The 23,087-nt window shown below is 30.8% G+C and overlaps 1 protein-coding gene and 1 long non-coding RNA gene across 2 annotated transcripts in view; one reads left to right on the top strand and one right to left on the bottom strand.

The window, feature by feature from the left end:
- The window catches only part of LOC124950299, a 30,058-nt gene extending 21,319 nt beyond the window's left edge, over positions 1–8,739 (top strand). The window contains exons 2-3 of the long non-coding RNA XR_007101316.1: positions 8,550–8,601; positions 8,666–8,739. This is a non-coding gene — a long non-coding RNA (uncharacterized LOC124950299). The remainder of the gene's footprint in view (positions 1–8,549; positions 8,602–8,665) is intronic.
- Positions 1–21,953, bottom strand: part of LOC124950291 (cAMP-specific 3',5'-cyclic phosphodiesterase) — a 333,991-nt gene extending 312,038 nt beyond the window's left edge. Inside the window, exons 1-3 of the mRNA XM_047496751.1 lie at positions 21,548–21,953; positions 6,990–7,188; positions 5,869–5,986 (exon numbers count right to left, since the gene is read on the bottom strand). Coding sequence (XP_047352707.1) covers positions 5,869–5,986; positions 6,990–7,188; positions 21,548–21,622 — 392 coding nt within the window. The 5' untranslated portion in view covers positions 21,623–21,953. The remainder of the gene's footprint in view (positions 1–5,868; positions 5,987–6,989; positions 7,189–21,547) is intronic.
- Positions 21,954–23,087: the final 1,134 nt, after the last annotated feature.

The raw sequence follows: 23,087 nt of genomic DNA, 5'->3' as shown, positions 1-23,087 counted from the left end.
AATTTTTCATGAATATCATATATACAACAACAAAAATAAAAAAATAAAGGAATAGAACAAAATGAAATGAAAGATAATGAAAAAGGAAAGAAATTAAATAAAAGTATGAAAAAATGAAAAAGAGTATGTATCATTGTTTTAAAGCTTTAAATTTATTGATTAGTAGTCAGTGGATGATAATAAAATACTATCTCGTACATTTTTGATCGGATAATTAAATTAAAAAGATAATTAATAATGGCAGAGTACGGCAAAGTGCGTTTCATTATTTCATACTTTCGACGAAGGAAAGAGTAATAGTCGGGAAATAAAATTTACCCTAGAAAAGTTGTATGTATTCTTCTTTTCTTTTCTTTGTTTTTTTTTTCCTTTTTCTTTTCCAAAGAATTTCTAAGGTCGATTGAAATATATAACTGACTAACGAAATTCTATAGCATAACGATATTAAATAATCGAAATAATTAACAAAACGGAAAATAGAATAGCTGAACAAAAAATACATAGAGAAAAAGAAAAAGACATAAAAAATATATAAAGAAAGAAAAAAATATAAAAAGCAGACAAAATATAAGAAAAAAGAAAAAAAATTAGATATTAAAAAATATGTATTTTCATTTTAGTCAGATAAAGAACGAAGCCACAACATGTTGAAATAATTTTACGTTTGATATTAAACAAAAAATAAATCTCGACGAATTTAAATACTATTTTGTAAAAGGATCTTACGTGTTATCTTGCGTAAATATAATATATATATATATATATATATGTATATATATATCGAGGAAATAGATCAGAAAACTTTTTGAATAGGACGAAGAATAATCGAGTTACGTATGATAAACTTACGTATACGTATCGATCGGACATAGTCACGTTTACTAATTATCAGAATTAACACGTGCAACGCGTGGTAGCTGAGGCATAGGCAGGAAAGAGCACATTAACTGATCAAAGACGAATTTGCTTTCGACGTTGACATTCCCTCAAACTACAAGACACATGGTCAACTTTTGCAAAGACAAATCGACAGCTTGATCAATTTTGGTAGACCACAAAGGACACAACGACGATGAAAAAGAGAGCATGCTTGTGTTTATATGATATGGAATACGTTGACAAGGGTGTGGCCAATTCACGATACGTTTTAAAGAGAAATTACATATGAAACGAAGAACAAAACAAAAAAAAAAAAAAAAAAAGGAAAGGAAAAGAAAAGAAAAAAAAAAAGAAAAAAGGAAAAAGAAAAATAATATAAAATTCATAACTCGTATAAATGCATCGAGTTCGCCAAGAAATTCTTTCTATGGCATCGCCCTGATAATAATCCTTTCAAAATGCATCATCGATTTTTTTCTCTTTGATCTGAGAAAACGATCGACCGATTACGACCGATATCTAATTTGCCGATATAAACGAAAGAACAGTTCGAAGGTTAATTCTCTTAATAACAAAATTAATTTCATTGAGAAATTTTCTATGAAAATTTAATAGATTATTATTATTATTCTCGAAAATTTCCTAAGAAACTTTATCCGATACTTAGGTTTTAGATTTACTTTTGTTAATTCGAGATAAACGGACAGTTAGAATCCAAGTTAGATATATGTTATTTCATACCGTTGTATTTCGAGAAACCTTGAAATACGATGTTTCTGCTAACTATTAACTATAACATCACTTTGACCATTACTATCGGTATGGTCACGAAATCTGTTGAGTTTGGTTATATAAACTTTCGATCCATCAAGGCAATTAACCGTTATTTCGATGATTATGCGATTGAAATTAATTTCATTAATTATTTTCTCTTACAGTAAAGAATTTATGAAATCGTTTGACGGAGACAGAGAGAGAGAGAGAGAGAGAGAGAGAGAGTGAGAGAGAGAGAGAGAGAGAGAGAGAGAGAGTGAGAGAGAGAGAGAGAGAGAAAGACTACGTTTTACTTCGTATACTTTAATAAAAAGAAAACAGAAAGTTACTTGAAATCCTTTATAAAAGAATTTTTTTTATTTTCTAAGCGTACTTCATTGACGACAGCATAAAAAAATACGACTTAAATACTCTACAGCTTCTAAGTTTATTCTTTACACGAATCGCATAGAAAGTGTTTTCATTTTGAAAAAAAAAAAAGAAGGTATAGATTCCATAACGTGATAAAAAATATATATATATACATACACACCACTCATATATATATATATATATATATATAAGCAACTTTTCTAGCATCTTGGCTCGAAAAAAAACCAAGATCAAAATATTTTTCGATCAGTTCCAAACGTCCGTAAAAGAAACCAAGAAATTGATTCTTTTTTATTTTTGTCTCATTTTTCTTTTTACCTTTACGATTCGCCATCCTTTTTTCTCTTTTCCTATCTTTTTCTAGCTTATTCTCGATATACAATATTCCTTCTTCTTCTTCTTCTTCTTCTACTTCTACTTCTTCTTCTTCTTCTTCTTCTTCTTCTTCTTTCTCTTCTTTTTTCACCAAATATCCTTGAAAGCAATATGAAAAGCCTCGTTCGATCTTTGTGTTTTATTTTTTTATTGTTTTTTTTTTTTTCTTTTTTCGAAAATTCTTCGACGTCTTTTGTTGTCGATGATAGATGAAAAGAATACAGAAGAAAAAAAAAAAAGAGATGAAATGCGATAAGAGAAGGAAAAAACTTTTATCTAGAAGCCAATTCTCGCGCCAAGAAAAACACACACTCGCGTGACTTGCTATCAAATTTCAATATGGCGTCGCAATTTTCTAAGAACAACCAAAAGTCAGACCAGTCATACGACCGATGTGTATTATTCAATTCGACTTTTGTATTGTCGAAATAAACGAAAAATATTTTCACTTGTTTGTAAGCAAATATTTGCTTTGAAAACAGCGAACATGATTTTCTTCTTTTCTTCTTTTTCTTTTTCTTCTTCTTTTCGCTCTCGCTCTCGCTCTCTCTCTCTCTCTCTCTCTCTCTCTCCCTCTCTCTCTCTCTCTCGTTGTCTCGAACGTTCAAAAATAAAACTTGAACTTTGAAAGTCGCATTTTCTTGAAAAAATCTATTATCCCACGTTTTTTTTTTCACGAGCCACGCGAAAACCACGTGCTCTGTTTCCCACTCTTCTTGTCAACAACGAAGATACATTTTCTTTTTTATTTTTCTCCTCTTTTTTTCTTACTGCAACGTCTGAATCATATATCTACAGCGTGTATATATATATATATATATATATATATATATATATATGCATATACACACACCCACATGCATACATATGCAAATTTGTATGCAATTTGAAGTTACGAAAATGTAATAACAATGAATTATTTTCCCTATGAAAGTAGAATTTTTCCTTCGAATACGAACAAGAGAATTCCCAATAAAATTTTGGCGCGCGGGTTTTAAGATCAACGGACACCTAACCTGCGAAGATCGTCAATTTTTTCCGGGGCATTTTCGAATGTTTCGAATAATAAACACTCACTATACTAAACGAAATAAATTAATTTTTTTATCACAAAAAATATTCTTCATATTCGTTTCTTCGTAATATCACTGTAATTCTTTCTATGGTCGATCATTTCTCGTCGGTATACTTTTCAATTCATATATCACTTAAATCGGTAACCATAAAAAGAAGGCGCCAAAAATCGATTCGAAAAATCGAAAATAACGAGAAAGAGGAAGAGGATTCACGTTGCTTCGCCTTTACCTTGATTGCTATTGGATTGATTCGATTTTCAATGATATAATGGATTTCACTGTATTGCGTTTGTCTCTTTGGACGGCTATATAAACAAGTAGAAAAGCGTTAGCGTTGAAACCCGCTAAAGTACCGTACATGCATTTACCAATTCTCTCGATGTTCGCTTTCGCACATACGCGGAACACGCGATTCTCGATCCACGCCGGAAAAGCTGTACGGTACGAAACAATTCAATTTACGAAACGAATACACACGTCCTCTCTCAAAGGAAAACGAGAGAATGAAAAGTTCAAACGAAGTGATCACTTCGAATCCGTACGATCGGTTAGTCCGTAATCACGCGCGACTCTTGACAAAGCGCCCTGCCGAAGCGCGAGTAACAACAAAAGACGAGCGAGACGAATCACGAGGGGTGGCGTCCCTCTCGACGATCGACGCGTCACCTAACGACCAACCCGCCGAACTACGTGATCCTGCGAATCTTCGAAAAGGAGATAATAAGACATTTCTTATCGTACAAAAAAAATAATACAGACATCCACTTTACCGACAATTGGCGAATTTACCGAAGTAAAGATATAATTTTAATCAGTTTACAAAATTGTTTTTCTTTTTCTTTTTTGTTTTTGTTTATAAATCATTCATATAATCGAAGTCTCGTTAAGGATCTATGTATATACCCTTTAATTTCTTGAGAAAATATAGAAAAATAATATTCCCCTTATCTTAAGGTGGATTGTCTTTTGATCGTAACGTAATAATGAAGATTAAGAATAGAATGTACCCTATCATGGGAATGACTATTCTTAGGATGTTTTTCTACTACGAGAGGGAGAATCTCTTAAAAAGAGAAGGAAAATGTGGTTATTAATAAACGTCTTACCGTAAACATTGCGAGACGGATATTAATATAAATAACTTGATAATAATTATCGAATAAAAATGTTATTTTCCGTTATCAATGAATACGCTTTAACAAATGTCGATAATTCAGAGTTACAAACGTCGAGTATCCTAGAAATTGATAATACGTGAAATTACCCTTGTATCTTCGGCTGCTAAAATCTACGTCGATAAAATGAAAAAAGAAATGGAAATCGATAATAATGTTTATATCTTTTTCGTTTTAATATTCTACTTGTATAAATATTATATCAAAAAAAAAACAAAAAAAAAACAAAAAAACGAAACAAAACAAAAAGAAAAATTAAAGAAATAAAAATTTAGCTCGAAAATTCATCTAGAGAAGAAAGATTTACTTTTGAAACTTTATTCTTGGAATGAATTTATGAAAAAAGAAAAAGAAAAAAGAAAAAAATATATATATATATAAAATTACAACTATAAAAAAATAAAACAAACATCTAGAAAATAAGATTCACTCGTGAAACTTTACTTTCGGAATGAATTTATGAAAAAAAAAGGAAAAAAAAGGAAAAAAAAGAAAAGAAAAAAAAAGAAAATAAAAAAAAAAATAAAAGAAAAATAAAACAGAAAGAAACAAAGACTGTTCTCTTAATGAAGTTTCTACGACAAACAGTTAATAACATTTTTCCATAGCCAAATTAAAGTTTTATATTTTCTTAACATTACCCGAGTAAGTACATTCATATGCATGACATTAAACGTGAAAACTTAGGCGAAAGTCAAAACGTTTAATTTCTATAGAACTAAAGCTTAAACAACGCCTGTTTCTAAACTACGCGGAAAAAGGTCCTCTTCGCTTACAAATTAAACGAAAAGGTCGACTTCGTTAAATCACTTCGCTTCTCGAAACTCGGCCGAGCATCAATGAATCCGATCCTCGTTATTTCATTTTCTCCTTTTTGATTGTTATCGAATTGCTAGTAGGATTATCATCGTACGTAAACCGTGTAATTCGAATAACCAATATCGAAAATAGAGCTTGCAACAAATATTTTTCCGGTCATGTAGAAAGCTTCGGATAATTATCGTTATTAATTAGATATTTATTCGAGATACGATAACGAGCTCATGGCTAATCAGGATAATTTGAAAATTTTTGCTCGAGATTAAAAATTATCGGGCATCGGTGGTCAGAGGAAGGGGTGACGGAGAGACGGATGTAGGCAAAGAGATAAAAGAGAAAATAAATAAACAAAGGACGATAATAAAACAAAAGAAAAATAAAAAAAAAAAAAAACTCACCTAATCGCTGGCCATTCTCCATCGGTCGTAGTCGTCGGTGCGGATGTACTTTTATTTGGTAAACTCAAGCGCGGCCCAATTCGAAGCGTCATAGGCCGTCGCCTTCGCAATGTATAATCTGAAAATATCGAATCGAAACGACGTTACAGTTTATTTACCGCTTTTTAAACTTAACTTTATCCGATAGACTTGATATCGTTAAATAGAAAAGAGTTTAAATATTTTTACTTTTTATATCGTCAACGTCCATCTTCGTTCGTAGATCGAAGATCGAACGGTACGTTTAAAGAACTTTGAACGAAATATTAAAAAAAAAAAAAAAAAGAAAAAAGGAGAAAAAAATTCTTACATTGAGGAGAAAATCGCAAATATCTCGTAGAGAAAAAAAGAAAAAATCCAAATTCCGACATAGTCCTTTTCAAAGGATTTCTTTTGTAAGCATCAACGTGTCTTGCTTAAACCTTCCCATGCTTTCGTTCTCCTCCCTTTTCAAAAAATTTTACATGGATAGAACTTTTGCTAATGTATAAGAGTTAATTTAATTAAATTGTTCTTGGTATAAAGAACAAAAGAACTTCGTTGAAACGTCAACGAAGATTCTTAAAATTGCAAACCTTTGAAAAGCTAAACGTTATATTGAAAAGTAGTCGATTCTGTATTAAGAAATAACTTTGTAATTGCAACTCGCTTAATTAACGAGTTTCTTCGAAAGAATACACGATCTTTACTACCACGTACCCATTTACACTCGTTATACGATTATAAATCTAATAGTAACAAGAAAGTTACTTTCTTATTTTAACACGTTGTTTGTACGTGCGAAAAAAAAGAAAAGAAAAGGAAAGAAAAAAGAAAAAGGGAAAGGGAAAAAAAGAACAAGAATGTTATAATTAAAATAAAATCGAACGCTTTCGAAGTTAAAGAGGCATAAGAAGAAGGTCAATACGTACGTACATATATCGTACTCGAGTATGGTCGTTCATTTTAAGAAAACGAGAACATTAAGAAATAATATTCTTCCAAATAGATCTTTTCAAAGAAAAGGACCACCGTTTTAAATCCAGAACTTACGTTTGTGGAAATGGAAAACGAGAGATGCAAGATTATCGGAAAAATCTTACCGTTCGTGCAACAGAGAGAGTTGCGTCCTTGAAAGACATGGGGTGACAAATATTGAGGATGAGGATGCGTAGGAGTCGCCGGGGTAGTCCTGCTGGGAGCCGGCGACGCCATCCAGGGTGGTGCAACATCCCTTATCGCATTTTCCTCTGTCACAGAGACGGGTATCTCGTTGGTCACCCGCACCTCTATTCCAACTGTCTGTAAAACGACGTGAAATAAAAATGACCTTCTAATTCGATCATCCGATAATCTTTTGATCGATTAATAATAAGGTCATTCAAAGACTTCCTTAAAGCTTCTCTTTGACAAATATTTTATATATACATATACGTATACATATACATATACAAACATTATTAAAGAAATCGTTGCCACGTGAGGGTAAGAAAGAATCTACTTGGGGGAAAAAAGCTTTGTGATCCTTTATTGATACCGTGATTCTTCGTTCGACCGGGAAAATCATTGACGAAAAAGGGGGAGAGAAAAAAAAGAAAAAAGAAAAAAAAAAAAAGTCAAGAACAAATTTGATCAAGCGTAATCCCAACTTCGTAGTCCGATAATATAAAAAAAAAAAGTCGAAACCGATTGCCTGTCCAACAGGATGATGGACTACTTCTTGATGGTAACGTGAAAATAAAGCACTTTTATACAGGGACAAATAGGATGTTCTCTACTTGATGGACGATTAACGCTCGCCTTTTGACGACCAATTTTCTATCCACTTTAGAAACGAAAATCAGATATTTTATTTTCCGGTATTTTCCATGGTATTTCTTTTTTAATAAGTATCGGTCGGTCTACTCTTATTCTTCGACCGTGCGCAACCTGTTGACTCCTCTATACCTTTCCACGATGAACGAAGCAACAACTGATACTTTGAATTTAACAGCATTAACGTTTAATTACATCACGATCGATTTTGTAATTATAAAGAGAGATGGGCTTACTCATCGTTTAAGCAGTAAAATAGAATTCTTATGGAAAATACGAAGCTATCGTATTTTCCATTAGCTCAAACGTTACGTTGCGATGGAAACATATATTTAAAAGGAATTAATGTTGCCGCATTCCACGAAAGATATCGCGTATTAAAACGATATCTAGAACTGTTGCTGCACATAAATTAATAAATTAAAAATCGCAGATGGCATATATACATATATATACACACATACTCATACACACACACACACACACACGCGCGCGCGCGCGCGCGCGCGTATATCTATATATATATATAACTTGATCATTCGACGAAAACTGAACGCTAAAATATTGGATTTTATCTATGAAGCTTGTTTTTCCAATAGTGTATATATATATATATATATTTTTTTTATACGCATTTTTGCATTCTATAGAAATCGTATTGATTTAAATTGAACGAGAGAATTGAAAAAGCAACCAGCCATGCTTTTCTTTCAACGTATGCGTCCGTCCATCCACTCTTGCATCTATACTTACACACAATTCGTTATCTGCACGTTCGTATACGTACTCTCGTCGTTTGTTTTAAAGCATTCAAAACTCATCAATACTTTTTTCTTTTTTTACCGCAGACTTTTAAATCGTCGACCACGTAACCTCGAAGGACACTCGTAACGGCGATAAGTATGACAGCTATGTTTCTTTTTCTTTTTTATTTATTTATTTTTTTTTTTTTTTATTTTTACAGACGAAAGTAAAAGCAATATTCTAATCGGGTTAAGCATGTATCCAACGTGAGTTTTCGTGACTTTTCCTCTCCCGCTAAATGTTACAATACTTCTCCATTTCGAAAGAGTTCGATTAATCGGGAAGGAGAAAAGGAGAAAAGAAAAATAAAAGGAAAAAGTAAATAAATAAATAAAAATAAATTCTCCACGTGATCCGAAATTTCAAAGAGGTGATTATCGGAAGGCACGGTACAAATGCAAATACTATTCTTCTTTTCAAGCAAATAAAAGCGACACCATGACCGAACACCTTCCTATATCTATTTCTTTCTTTCTCTCTCTCTCTCTCACACACACACACACTCTCTCTCACTCACTCACTCATTCACTCTATCCACCTCTCTTTCTCCACAATGCATCCCGGTAAATATTTATTCAGGATGTAGAGCCGTTCTATTGGTCTATGTCGAGTATACACCTTAATTGCATATCGATCGACGCCTTTCCACTGGCTTAACCATCTTCTACTCTCTCCGTGGAACTTAAGGATTTTGAAGGAAGAGAAAAGGATACTAATAATAACCGTTGTTCTTGCTTAACGTGTTTATCGAGTCAAGTAAATACGTATGCGCGTACGTACATACGTATATATACGTGCATGTGTGTGTGTGTGTGTGTGTGTGTAAATTCCTAGGGGATATACATATAAATTACTAGGGGAAAAAATGATGAGCTTCATTGAATCTTACAATCACATTTTTGCTTAAACTTTAACGCTGATATGGAAGCAAATCGGACACTCGTTATATTATAAGGAAGTAAATAAATAAGAGAAAATACAGAAAGGGAGAGAGAGAAAGAGAGAAAGAAATTAAATAATTAGGCTAGGAAGATCAACGAAACGCTTTGCATATTTTATTCTAAGTCGTTCTAAGCTAATGAATCCTGTTTAATCCGCACTCTTTCGTTTTCCCCTATCAAGAAGCTCCGCAGGTTATTATCCGAAAATTAGGCAAGGTAGGGTGTTTAATCAGACGAGAGTAACACGGAGAACCTTCGCCATTCTTCCTCTTCGTGCTATCGCTGACTTGTGAAGAGAAAAAAAAAAAAAAGAAAAAAAGAAAAGATGGGAGATCAAGAAAAAAGGGGAAAAGAATAAGAATAAGAATAAGAATAAGAAGAAGAAGAAGAAAAGGATAAAGAAAGGGATGGAGTAAGGAAAAAAATAGGAAAAAAGAGAAAAAAGGAAGAAAAAAGAATAAAGGGATGCATGCCACCCTATCCCCGAAAAAAATTCTTAAGGAACGAAAAATTATTTATTCCATGCTCGTATCCCTTCCCCACTTATTCTCCTGCTTCCTCTTCCTTATATTTTTTCTTTTCTTTTTACGCCTCTTCTTTTCCCTTTTTCCTTTTCGTTAGCATCTCTTTTTTTCTCTCCCGCGAGCCCAATTCCACTTTAGCATACTGTATCAACTTTTACTCATGAAAAAAAAAAAAAAAAAAGAAACCGCTAAGTGTCGAGGGGTTGACTAGTTGCTTGTCGACATTCTGTTTCTTCCCAATAAAAAAAATTGTTTCGATCAATTTCTAATATCGATATGAATGAGAGTTACCAGCGTGCTTAAAAAAAAATTCGAATAATTTGTTCATTAAATGAAAAAAAGATTTTAGCTACACTATTGATATTTATTGCTACCGATGAACAAAAACAATGTCGCTCGTACGAAAAAACTGGATTTTATTAAATCGCTCTCTGCCGCTTTCTCTCTCTCTCTCTCTCCTTCTTTTTATTTTCCCCTACCGTCAATTATCGAGGAGCATCGTTGGTGAGTACATAAAAAGAGTACGTTGGTATCATTGTACCAATAAAGAAATCAACTGTCAGATAAGGAAAACGTATTTTTTAGGCGGCAGATAACGAACTACATGCTGTTAACCCTTCAACTGGCGTCCTGTGAAAAAAAAAAAAAAGAAAAAGAATAAAAAAATGATTTCTCTCTTTCTCTCTTTTTCTCTTCGATCTTACTCCAAAAAATCCAATAATTCCTCTTCTATCAATTTTCTTTTTTATTATTTATTTGTATTTTTATTTTCTTTCTTACTTCTTTTTTTTTTTTATTCCTTGTTTTTTCGTTTTCCAAAGATATCTAAGAACGAAAGATTTCAACTAATCTTTTGCCATTGACATCGGTTGGATTTTCAAACTGGAGATAAAGACTGTAATAAATTTTCCATCTCAAAAAGTTCCTATAAAAATATACATCTGCGCAATATTACGTACACTTACAACAAAATTACTCGAAAAAAATGAGATTTATAGACGTCACGTAATAAAAAAAACTTACCGAAGAAAAAACTTACAAGAATCAGTCATTTCTCTTGATGCTTTGAAACGATAAATAATTCGTGAGAAATAACGAATGAAGAAAGAAGAATTATTCGCGGGTTTAATCGGCCACATGATAGAGAGAGAGGAACTTAACTACGTTACACAAACGCGGATAAGATTGACGTGTAAACATCGAAGCTGATAAAAAGTTAGAAGAGCACACTCAGGATTACATGAAAGATTAAAGGTACCAAGTAATGTATCCATAGAAATCTTTTTCAAATTAAGAACATATAATGCATAAATGCATCTGCTTTATTTATCTTTGTCTCATATCCCTCTCTCTCTCTCTCTCTCTCTCTCTCTCTCTCTCTCTCTCTCTCTCTCTCTCTCTCTCTCTCTCTCTCTCGCGTTCTCTCCTTCAATCTTGTCGAAAAATCGATAAACTAATAACGCAAGCTATGCATGTATTATCATCTGGATGATTAACAAAAGGTCAACTCCCAATTATAAAATACTCTTAGCTTCTCCTATGGGAATTCGATAGACTCTTTACGATTTAAAAAAGATAGAAGGATTTGGTAACGGGTATATAAAGGTATGCGTTATGCAACTTCATATATAACATAAAATAATTACCTTATATTTGATGACACGAAATCGCTCTCTCGTTTGTCAAATTCTTTTATTCGTTATAAAATAAAATTTTATAGGATACATGACATTCTTTATCTATCAATTCATTTCAAAGTATAAATTGAAAAGTTTCTTCCTAAGTTTCGGAACTTCTCAAAATCCGGCTCGGATTTCTTTATGGATAATCATATTATCGTTCCGAAAGGCTAGACCTTTGTGCGTAAGTCAAGAAGAAAGTTTGAGAGTGATATTAGAATCCAACTTGGCCGGTTCGTTACTTTCAAAAGTAAGTATCGGCATGTCTGTACAATGTTCAGAGTGAAATATTAACTTTGCGGTAAGATTCGTTTCTCGAATGGAAAGTAAAAAAAAAAAAAAAGAAAAAAAAAAGAAAGAAAAAAAAAAGAAAGAAAGAAAGAAAAGAAAAGAAAAGTCGAAGATTCTCAGTGTTCTTGAAATTTTAATTGTCGAGAGCACACGAGCACACGTGTATATATACTTGGATAGCCTTAGGAAACAGCAGTACAATTCTTTAAAAATCAATAATGGCAAAAAAGAACATAAATTTTGTTTACTCTCTCTCTCTCTCTCTCTCTCTCTCTCTCTATATATATATATATATATATATATATATATATATATATATATATATATATATTGTTGATGTACTTTTAACAATAAGAAAAATTTTAATGGAATATTCTCCGCAATATGTTACAATGTATTTCGAAATAACCAAAGAAAGCAAATTGAATCGTAACGCATGACAAGATTCAGTATTGTTGGAAATGACGTTGGACAGAACTGAAGATTTCTATACGATGAGAGAAGACTATCACAGCGATAAATGTCAAATAAAATATCTCAGAATTCTGTAACGCATAGTTACATTCTGTATCGTTGCAAATCTATTATATACTATATATGATTATATTTCTCTAATGGAATAGCGAGAATTATGCTTGCGTATAATCGATATAGTTACAACATATCACAAACAATCTTCTATCCTTAGACTCGGGAAATTTCCTGAACACATGTAAGATTAAATTAAATGATTTAAATTCGAGTCTTTAACGACAAGTGAGTTATCGATTAATTTTTCGATTCAATCGAAGAAATTTCAAAGGGAATAATTAAAATTATACATAATGAAGCGATTCATTTCTCAAGTTTTTCATTTTTTAGAAAATTTAGAAATAGAAACCGACCGAATATTGAAATATTGTATATAAATGGAGACAAGAGAAACCGTCACGTTTAATGGCTTTCCTATTGTAATTTTCTCAAAATGATCCTCTATTCGAAGTAGTGAAAAGGATTTCCCTTAACGACGCTATATAACGATATATAACGATTATTCCAACGATATATTATACGCTAGCTTTCTATGAGAAAATAAATGCATTAATTAGGAATGATTGAGCGCGTTTGAGCCGAGATACCAACCATTTTCATCCTGATCGGTTTTACTCCATTTCGCGATTAAACTACAAAATTTGAAGATAAATGAAATTAGTAACCAACATATTGCATATAGAAAGGATTGTTCGTAATCGTTTACACACAAGCACGCGTCATTCACTTTATGACGTATGTACATTTTCTTTTTTTCCTTTGTCCTTCCAACTCATAACAAACGCTCAAACATGAATAGTAATAAATAAATGAATTAAACTTATAAACTTATTTTAAAGAATAATCGTACATCATTACGATTAAAATAAGCCATCAGTGAAATTACGGAAGTACACAGGATAAATATGAATTCTAATATGTAACATGCTTTAACGTTCGTTCATAAATATCTTATTGTTTAGTTGCACGTGGCTAAATATGAGAAAAAAATATATTCCGAAGGCGTAGAATGGCATATTAAAATGGTGATAAATAAGGAAAAAAAATAATAATAGTAAAAAATGAAAAGAAAAAAGAATAAAAATAAGAACAAAATAATAAACAGAGCGTAAATACTATGCAAACGAAGGAACAACCGTGCTATGTACTATATAAAGTAAAGGGTAAATGTGAAAACAAAAAGAGCTATCCTGCATAAAGGGAACCCGCATTCGTGCGTGTTCTACAAAAGCATGAGAAAGAAATGGATGTTAAAAGAAAAATGACGAAGAAGGCGAAAAGCCATCAAAGATGTTAGTTTGAGCATACCGAAGAATTCATATTGATTTCAATTATATAATTCTTCATTATTATCTCGTCGATGTTTGACGTCAATTAAAAAAACGAAATTATCACCGTACGGATCTATAAGTATTCGCACAAAGTATTTCTTATATATTCATCTTTTGACTTATTTACTTATCTCTATAAAAATAAAAATAAGAGCGAGCTAAATTAAATTAATAATAAAAATCCTCACGGTATAAAAAATAATACGATCTTATCTTTTCTACGAGGCACCAATGATGCTGAACAAGTTTCTCTTATATATTGTGTCTTAATTATATCTATAAAGGAAATAAAAGAAATGATTTAAGATACAACTCTTACAACGCAAGAAGCCAAAATATTGTCCTGGATTACTTATATTTCGAGAAGAAATATTCGAAGGGAAAAAAAAAATAAAAAGATCTCGGACAAAAAAATCCAGAGTAATGGATACGTTTTTTCTCAGAATGCTTTTCGTAGAGTCTATTCCCGTACTATCATTTCTTTTCAAGCGACTAAAGTATCTCGGTACGAAAACGATGACGAGATAAAAACTACGTGCTATAACTTTCACGAATTTTACGCTAAGGTTATAATCAAAGAAAGTTTTTTTCGAATAAGAATTCATGTAGAAGACGCTCAAATTCTTTTTATATGTTGCCTTTTAAAAATAAAAACAAAAAAAAAAGAAGAAAAAAAATTGACATCATCGGAACGTATGAAATAGTAGTTTCCTTGTTTGACACGATTTTTGATTTATCACACGTAATATTATACGAAAGTATGTGAAACACACGATAAAACTGCAACCGGAATTCATAAAATCCGAGGGTAGAAAATACCACAGCATACGTAATATGCATATACAGTTAGTCACAGAATTATTAAATAAATTTTTTCAATTTGAACAACTTTTTCTACACAAAGCTAAATATCCCATAATGTTTTTTCAATGGATATAAGAAATCAATGTTTTATATGAAATTTTATATGAAAAAAAAAAAAGAAAAAAAAAAGAAAAAATAAAAAAAAATAAAACAAAAAAAATAAAAACAAAAAATGTTATTTACCTTGTAGCAGCGATAAAATATACACAAAATGAACCTTTCGATCAATATTTTTTATCAAAAATTTGTATAGAAAAAGAATATACCGATTTAATATACCTATAAATCTGGTTGATTTATATGCATCCTGTAAATACCTTCTAAATCGATCAAATCCTAGCATAAATAGTAGCAGCACATCGATCTGAATTAAATATGTAAAACATATAACTTAGTCGAAAAAAAAAATATTGTTTAATCTTGAAAAGTACCCAAGTACTTTTGTAGATGACTGTATCTCCACATTTAAAATGTTTGTTTCATAAGCGTAGTTTTAAAATCATTTTAAACGATTTGATATGTGCTGCGATTGAAAGAGCGGAAAAAAAATTCCAATAAATATATAGTCTTTAATCTTTACGATTGAATTTTATCTAAAAGAGGTAAATATTTTCTTATAATTATGGTTGCTGAAAATATCAATGATATATACACACACACACACATATCACTATATATATATATATATATATATATATATATATGTTTTTAAAAAGTTAATAGATTAATCTACGCTCTCATGCTAAAGGTCACCAAGGATGTTACTCGTCTCTTTTGTAATATTGTACAATGTCCTTCTTCCTATGTAATAATAAACCTTCAAGAAAAATGCATGAGCTCTTTGATAAAATTTAAACATGACATTTCTTTGAAATAAAATATTTTTTTAATCAGAAAGATTATCAACTCGAACGAGATTTAAATATATTCAACAAAAATATATCTATGTTTGACAATGAAAAGTTATCGAGCAAGGAATTCAGGAATGTGCCAAATATTTGAATTCATATAAAATTTCAATAAACAATAAAGGGAAAAAAAAACAAAAGATTCTTTGTTTTTTACGATGTGATATTAAAAATTTATTCCAAATTAAAAATAGTAAAATGCAACATTGAAACAATGCAATTATTTTTGCAAAGATCGACATTATTATGCTACGTACAAAATTTTCTCTTTCTTTCCATCTTCGTGAAACAAAATTAATCATAAACTTCCAACACACAAATAATATAGTTACATATATATATATATATATATATATATATATATATATATACAGGCGTAGTTCGAAAATGAAGGTAACATGCTTTCATTTTGTTACAAGAATGAACTTATATACCGAATAGTTGCAATTTCAAGTACTCTTTTAAGGTCAGTTGATTTTGTCGAAAATAATGTTAAGTATTAATCGGCCAATGTCAATCGTAAGCCAACAACTAATTAGCTAGCTAATTCTGTGTCTTTTAAATTTTAAGTTCAAAGCGACCACAACTGGAAAAGCAATGAACCATTACGAAATCAGTTAAACGTTTGGTGGACACGAATCGACATTAGAAACCACAAATCGATAAAGAAATCACAAATTTTCCATTTGTAAAAGCTGTGGAAAAGGTAAGAATATTTTATTTTTTTAACGCGATACAAATACGCACGTAATAATTAATAAAAAAGAAATAAATAAATAATTGAACTGATATATATATATATATATATATATATATATATATATATATATATTATAAATAATTTTTACTAATGTAATCCCATAAAAGCAAACTACAAACGTAATACTGAGCAAGTTATAAAGTTCATCCATAAACACCTTTCGAAGTAATATTATAGTTAATTAATTAATATTCCAAGTTTTCAACATGATTAATTAGTCAAATATGTATAAAAATACGTCTTGTAAATATTAGTAAACAGTAAATGGACTGTAAATATCGTATTATAATAGAATGAAATGGACACGGAAAATTAATTAATTTATCACAAAGGAGAATCAATAATTACTTCCCACGTATATTTGACGAAATTCTAAGTTTCGAATGTGATATATGCACGCACACGAATTTCAAGAGATCTTCATGAGAAAATTCGTGACACACTCGACAAAACGACCAACCATTTACCAACTAACGAGAACGAACTGAATACGCTAGACAAAGCTTAAAAAAGCTAGCCACGGGAAATACTAGCTAGTACTCTATTATCAGTAGAGAAACTATGTAGAGAAACAAAACTTTGTGAATACTCTCATGGATGTATATAATTTCAGAAAAAGAAAAAAAAAATATATATATATATATATATATAAAAGAGTGATTATTGAACGCTTTTTATGAACAATGATTATTTCATAAAATCATTGAATTCTTTTCATTCGTCATTTATATAAAAGAAAAGGCAAAACATTTTTTAAATACTTTATCGTGATAATGTATAACATAATTAACAATAGATACACGGTAGGGACTATAAAGGTTAATATTATTAGTAGATAATAAATGATTAACGAGATGTATTTTCATTATCCATTTGTAACATTGATTGTTACGAATTTACATATATGTATATATATATATTTATATGTATAACGGATTTTAAACAAATCTGTTAATAATAGGAAACTTTTGGAAAATGTATTCAATCATATCTCTATTATAATTAAACAATTGATTGCTTTTTTTTTAACGCTATTAAATTAATCATCTAAAAGATAATATATAGAAATAATAATACATGAAAAAAATACGTTCAACGAAATAGTATTTTTTAACATCAGATTACATCGTTATTTCCGTGTAATTATGACACAAAATACGGCTTTTTCTAAAGGAGTAATTGATTACATTGTATAATTAAGAGGAAAGCAAGAACCCTTTCTTTTTTCAGAAATAACCTAATCTTATGAAACCATTTGAATGGACGGCAATTGTTGTTAGATAAAAGTGTTAATTAAAAATATATCATTGAAGAAAATAATGGTAGATACAATTTATTGTAAGATAAATTATTTAGAAAGAAATATCTCTATGCAAACATACGCGGGCAGATCGTATATGTAAATAATTGTATAAAGGAAGAAGTAGTTAGCTAAGCTTTATGATTGGACATTTTGAAGGAAAAGTAGTACAAGTCGAGATTTTAACGAACTACATAGAGGTAACGATCACGTTTTTTACATTAATATGTAAATATGTATTTTATAATGCAATTTAACGATGAAAATTTCTACATCGTATCAGTGTACTGTGAAATTTATCATTCTAAAGTCGCAGGATTTACCGGAAGTCACCTTGTTCGACATCCTTTGAATACTAACTTTCTACCTATAAGCCGATTATTCGTATTTAAGTATCTACATCTTTTTAATCTTGTTAAAGTTATGTCTTACATTATTTTTAATTTGTCATAATGAATATCATACGATATCATGAAAACGCAAATAAAAAAGATTAAAAAATGTTTATGAATCGCAAGGAACCTTGATCGAAAACATTTAAGGATTGCTATGAAAGACGTTAAACGTAAAGGAGATATAAAATTGCGATGGTAAAAGCTTTTACTAATTAAACGAGCGCGTAAGAGAAATGAATTGAATTGTTCATTGGAAGTAAGAATATCGTGAAATTGACTAATTACTATATAATCACGAAAATGTTTCAATTAATGAATTCCTTCAATTTTATGTAACATCTTCTTACTGTTTCGAAAAAAAAACGAAATACGAAAGTTCATTATTCTTAATCTAGATCTGTTATTAACAAACCATTTTAAGATCATCTTACAATCGACTTTTCTATTTGCCGTTTTCTTCTTCTTCGTAAGAATTATTGAACAAATTGATAAATGAAAATTGATACGAGAAAGAAATGATTCTTTCATCTCTCTACAATGATTTCACTCGAATACTAATATTAATACTAAAATTCAAGTTTTTCTTTTTTTCTTTTTTCTTCTAGCTTTTTTCTTTTTTTCTTTCTTTCTAAGATGGATTCCTTCGATCGCAAATCGAAATATCCACCAACAGTTGAAAAGCTCCAAATAGGAATACTATTTCCCTTTAAGAAGCATTGTATGAGAGATGAGATATATCTATATATCCAAGGGAAAGGAGCACCTGGAATCGAGATTTTTTTTTTACTTGACAAAGGGAAGACGATATCTCTGCTTTTGATTTTACGACCAAAGTTTCCCTTCGATTTTCAATATCGGATAAACCTCTGCTTGGTAAGGGTAATCATTTCAGATTATCTTGGCATGTGAACGCGTCGAAAAAAAAAAAAAAAGAAAAGAAAAGAAAAAGAAAAGAAAAAATAGAAAAAATAAAAAAAGAAATGCGTTCCTACAATAAAATTAATAAAGATAATGATATCTAATGAACGAAAATTTCTATTCGCAATATAATTATTATTAGAAAATATTCATTCATTTTTTCTACTTTTATGACATCGTGAATTTTCATAAAAACGATTGATCAGTCGGTCATATGTATTTCCAATAAAAGTGGAGAACGTATGAGGAACGTATACAAAAGGAATGACAAGAAGTAGGAAAGATGAATTAGGGTCCACGGTAGACATTCACGAAACTTTACGAATACATGGAGACATCGTCGAGACGTAGAGAGTGATGAGGATCATAATTAGATTACTAACTAATAGAGAATGTTAGGATGCGAATAAGCGGACGATGGAGAAGCTGGCAATAAAGCAACTTACGAAAGCACGATCGTACTAAAATTCTATTAAATACATGCAACATTAAATGTTATATATATATATATATATATATATATATATATATATATATATATATATATATATATAGTGAAAGTTATCGATGAAAGCACATGCCGATCTCTGTTAATCATATCAATGATGTTCTAAAAGGAATCGTACTTCAAATTTTCCATTGAAACTGAATAGAAACCGTATAAGAGAGTCTCTGTTACTAACTTGATCTGTTCGAGAACAAGCAAATGGCAAAGATAAATACTGCGAACTTCGTATGAATAAACGATTATACATATGTAATTAAATATAAATATTATGAAGGTAAAATTTGTCTGAGTTATCGACGTTAAGAACACGACTCTTGTACAATATTTCTATAATAACAGTAATAATAATTAATCGATTAAACGAATAGAACGAATTAATTCGTCACGAATATTTAACTTATTTCTTTGTAAAATAATAAATATGTATATCGTTTATTTTTTAATTTTACTTCTAAGAAATCATTATATACTTTCTTAAATCTTTCTTAAATTTTAAAACGATTCATTAAGCTATTCAAAATTTACTTATTCCATTTACGCGATGTCATTTTATTTTCAATCAAAATAAATTTCATACGTCCTACGTTAAACGATCGAAAATTTTCTCGATTAACAAGTTAATAGAGAAATACAATTTGTAGAATTCTGGTTACAGTCGAGTATTAATGAATCCGAGTAGATATTATCTTATATCGAATTTCTCACGATGAATCTCTCCAACAACGTATTTCAAACTACATTCATATGAAAGGCGCATTATCGTGATATATATATATATATATATATATATATATATATAAATATAATACTATTTCAAAGGATATATATATATATATAATAGAGTTGAGCTTGACCTGCACGTGAACTATTTAATGCTCAGACGCTCGTAAGTAATTCGATTTTCCCTGACACGCTTCCTCCCGTGTATCTTGTCATTGTTTCTGAAGTCCCTTGGTCTAACTTACTTTTGTCAAAAAAACAAAAAAAACAAAAAAACAAAAAAAAACAAAAAAAAAAGAACAAATAAAAAAAAAATAAAGAAGAGGAAAAAGAAAAAAATAAATAAATAAAGAAAAAGAAATTTTCATTGGAAGAATACTTGTGTAATCGCTGGCTTATATAAACCATTTTTACAAAACGCTTATCATTATTATTAATATAAAAGCCTTAATCTGTGTGTTCGTAATTTCACAAAAATTCTTTCTATTTTTGTCCAATCCAATCGACATTTTGTATAATCGTTCTTCATGATCCGACGAAAGGTTTAATACTTTTATAACTTGCGGAAATATTAGCTATAAAACAGGCTACAAAGCTTCAAATGAGAGATAGAAAGGAGGTGGGTGGAAGAGGGAGAGGGAGAGGGAGAGAGAGAGAGAGAGAGAGAGAGAGAGAGAGAGAGAGAGAGAGAGAGAGAGAGAGAGAGAGAGAAATGGAGAATAGGAAAATGTGAGGTTGGTTGCACTAGAAATGCATTGATTGAGTGATTTGTGATTTGTGATTTGTGATCTGTGTTCCGGAACGCATGTTCTGTATTCCTGGTATTTTCCATGTTCTATGTATACAAATAACGTGATGGTATTTCTACGTATCCGGTAGCATGCATTCAAAATTTGACCGTGGAAAAAAAATTTTATTTCGCAAATTTCAAGGATCTTCCAATCCATGGACAGTATCTTAAGTACATTTTTGCACTTTTTCGAAACACACACCAACGATAAGAGCCCGATCAGCGAAAAATTTTGTATTTTACATTTCCAATAATAAAACGTCACATATAATCTGAACTAATGCGGTGTGGCTTGATATATCATTTTGACAAAAGGAAAAGAAAGAAAAAAAGGAAGGAAAAAAAACGAAGAGCAAAAATAAAAAAATGTTATTGTTAAAAGATACAAAAATGTTTTTTCAAACCTTAACCGTCCGTCATCCCTGACATGTGAATATACTAATACAATATATTCGCTCGAAATACGCATTTATACATATTATGGATAAATTCTATATAAATGAACAATCAAATTTAGCTTGGGGAAGGGGAAAGGTTTTACAAAAATGAAAGGAAAATGGAATATATAAGAATTGTACTTACATGTTGCATCGGATATGCGTTGCTACCGACGAGAAAGTCCCATGCCCACGCGAAAATACGCGCGCAAATGTGCATTGACGTCACTGCCACCGTGAATAATTTCTTTGTTCTTCTTTCTTATCGTTGATAAACGTTACATACGATATTCGGTACTTCTGAAAAATAGATAATGGTGCCGATTTGCTATTCGATTTCCCGCGCGAATCGAACCATTCGTCACGAAACTACCTTATTCCCTTCTCTTCTCTTTTCTTACTTTTTCTTCACTTTCGTATTAAGTCGCACGACGAACGATATTATCTACACTATTTCACTTTTCAGTAATTAGATTTCTTCTAACCATTTCCACTTGTCTCTTCTGGAAGTAAACTCCATCGAATCGACGATGTTTCTGCAAGATTCTTAACAAATCGTTGTGACATATATCGATTATCTTTTTCTCTCTTTCACTCTGTGTCTCTCTCTCTCTCTCTCTCTCTCTCTCTGTCTCCCCTTCCCTCTCTCTTTCTTTTTCTTTCTCTCTCTTGAGCGTCGTTACCAATAAAATTCAACCATCGATTTCAGATCCGAGGAATATCGAAATCCTTTTATTGCGTACCACCTTGTACCATCAAAAATATGATTTAGTTCTTTGATGAGCTTGAGAAAACAAATTCGATAGAAAAACCTTGCGAATGCACCCATTCCGTCACAGCGATTCAGTTATGACTTTTTAACGGAAAAATGAATCGGTCGATCGATCCTTAATTCGATTGACTGGCACAGATGGACGATAGGGATTAAACGACAAATTGAAATCGCGAACGCGAAATGAACAATCGTTCTTTTACGGCAACAATTTTCGTGATTAGAAAAAAAGATTTTGTTTCTTGATTGATCGAACGATCCAAAGACAATGCAACGTAACTTTACTCTTCACTGAAGTTACTCTTCACTTTTTTGTCTGACTCTTCTTTTTCTTCTTTCTCTCTTTCTCTCTCTCTCTATCTATCTACCTATCTATCTATCTGTCTTTTTCACGCACGTCTCTTTTTTCCGGGTTAATTCGGGACTTCGTCGAACAAGATTAATCGAACGAACGAATTACTTCAGGTCACACGTTAGAAATACAGCAGAAAGTCAAGTTTCAAAGAATCGATTTCGATTAGAAAGAACTTTCTTTGTTCTTTTTACGATCAAAAGTAAGATGGGCAGTGAGCCAACTTGTTGATCCATCTTTTACCACCACACCAAGTAAATTGCTTACGAGCGAAAGATCCTTCTTTTCTTGAAAATTGGTAATAATTTTTTGTAAATGATTAATTTGAAATTAATTAGAATGACTTTTTCCTTTTGTTTACCAATATTACGTTTTTAACTTTGACAAAGAAAACGAAAGACACACCTTCTTTTTTCTTTAAAAATGAAATTGACACAAGGTTTAATATACAGAATTTAGAAAGAGTTTACACTATAACAATTTATTATATGTGAATGATCGCGAAACCCACGAAATATACAATCATCCTATCGAAAGGTTTATGCAATACTGAAGGGTAGA

This window comes from Vespa velutina, chromosome 7 (assembly GCF_912470025.1).
Source record: "Vespa velutina chromosome 7, iVesVel2.1, whole genome shotgun sequence".
NCBI lineage: Eukaryota > Metazoa > Arthropoda > Insecta > Hymenoptera > Vespidae > Vespa > Vespa velutina.
Note: the sequence above shows the minus strand (reverse complement) of the source record. Positions and strands in the feature narration are given on the sequence as shown.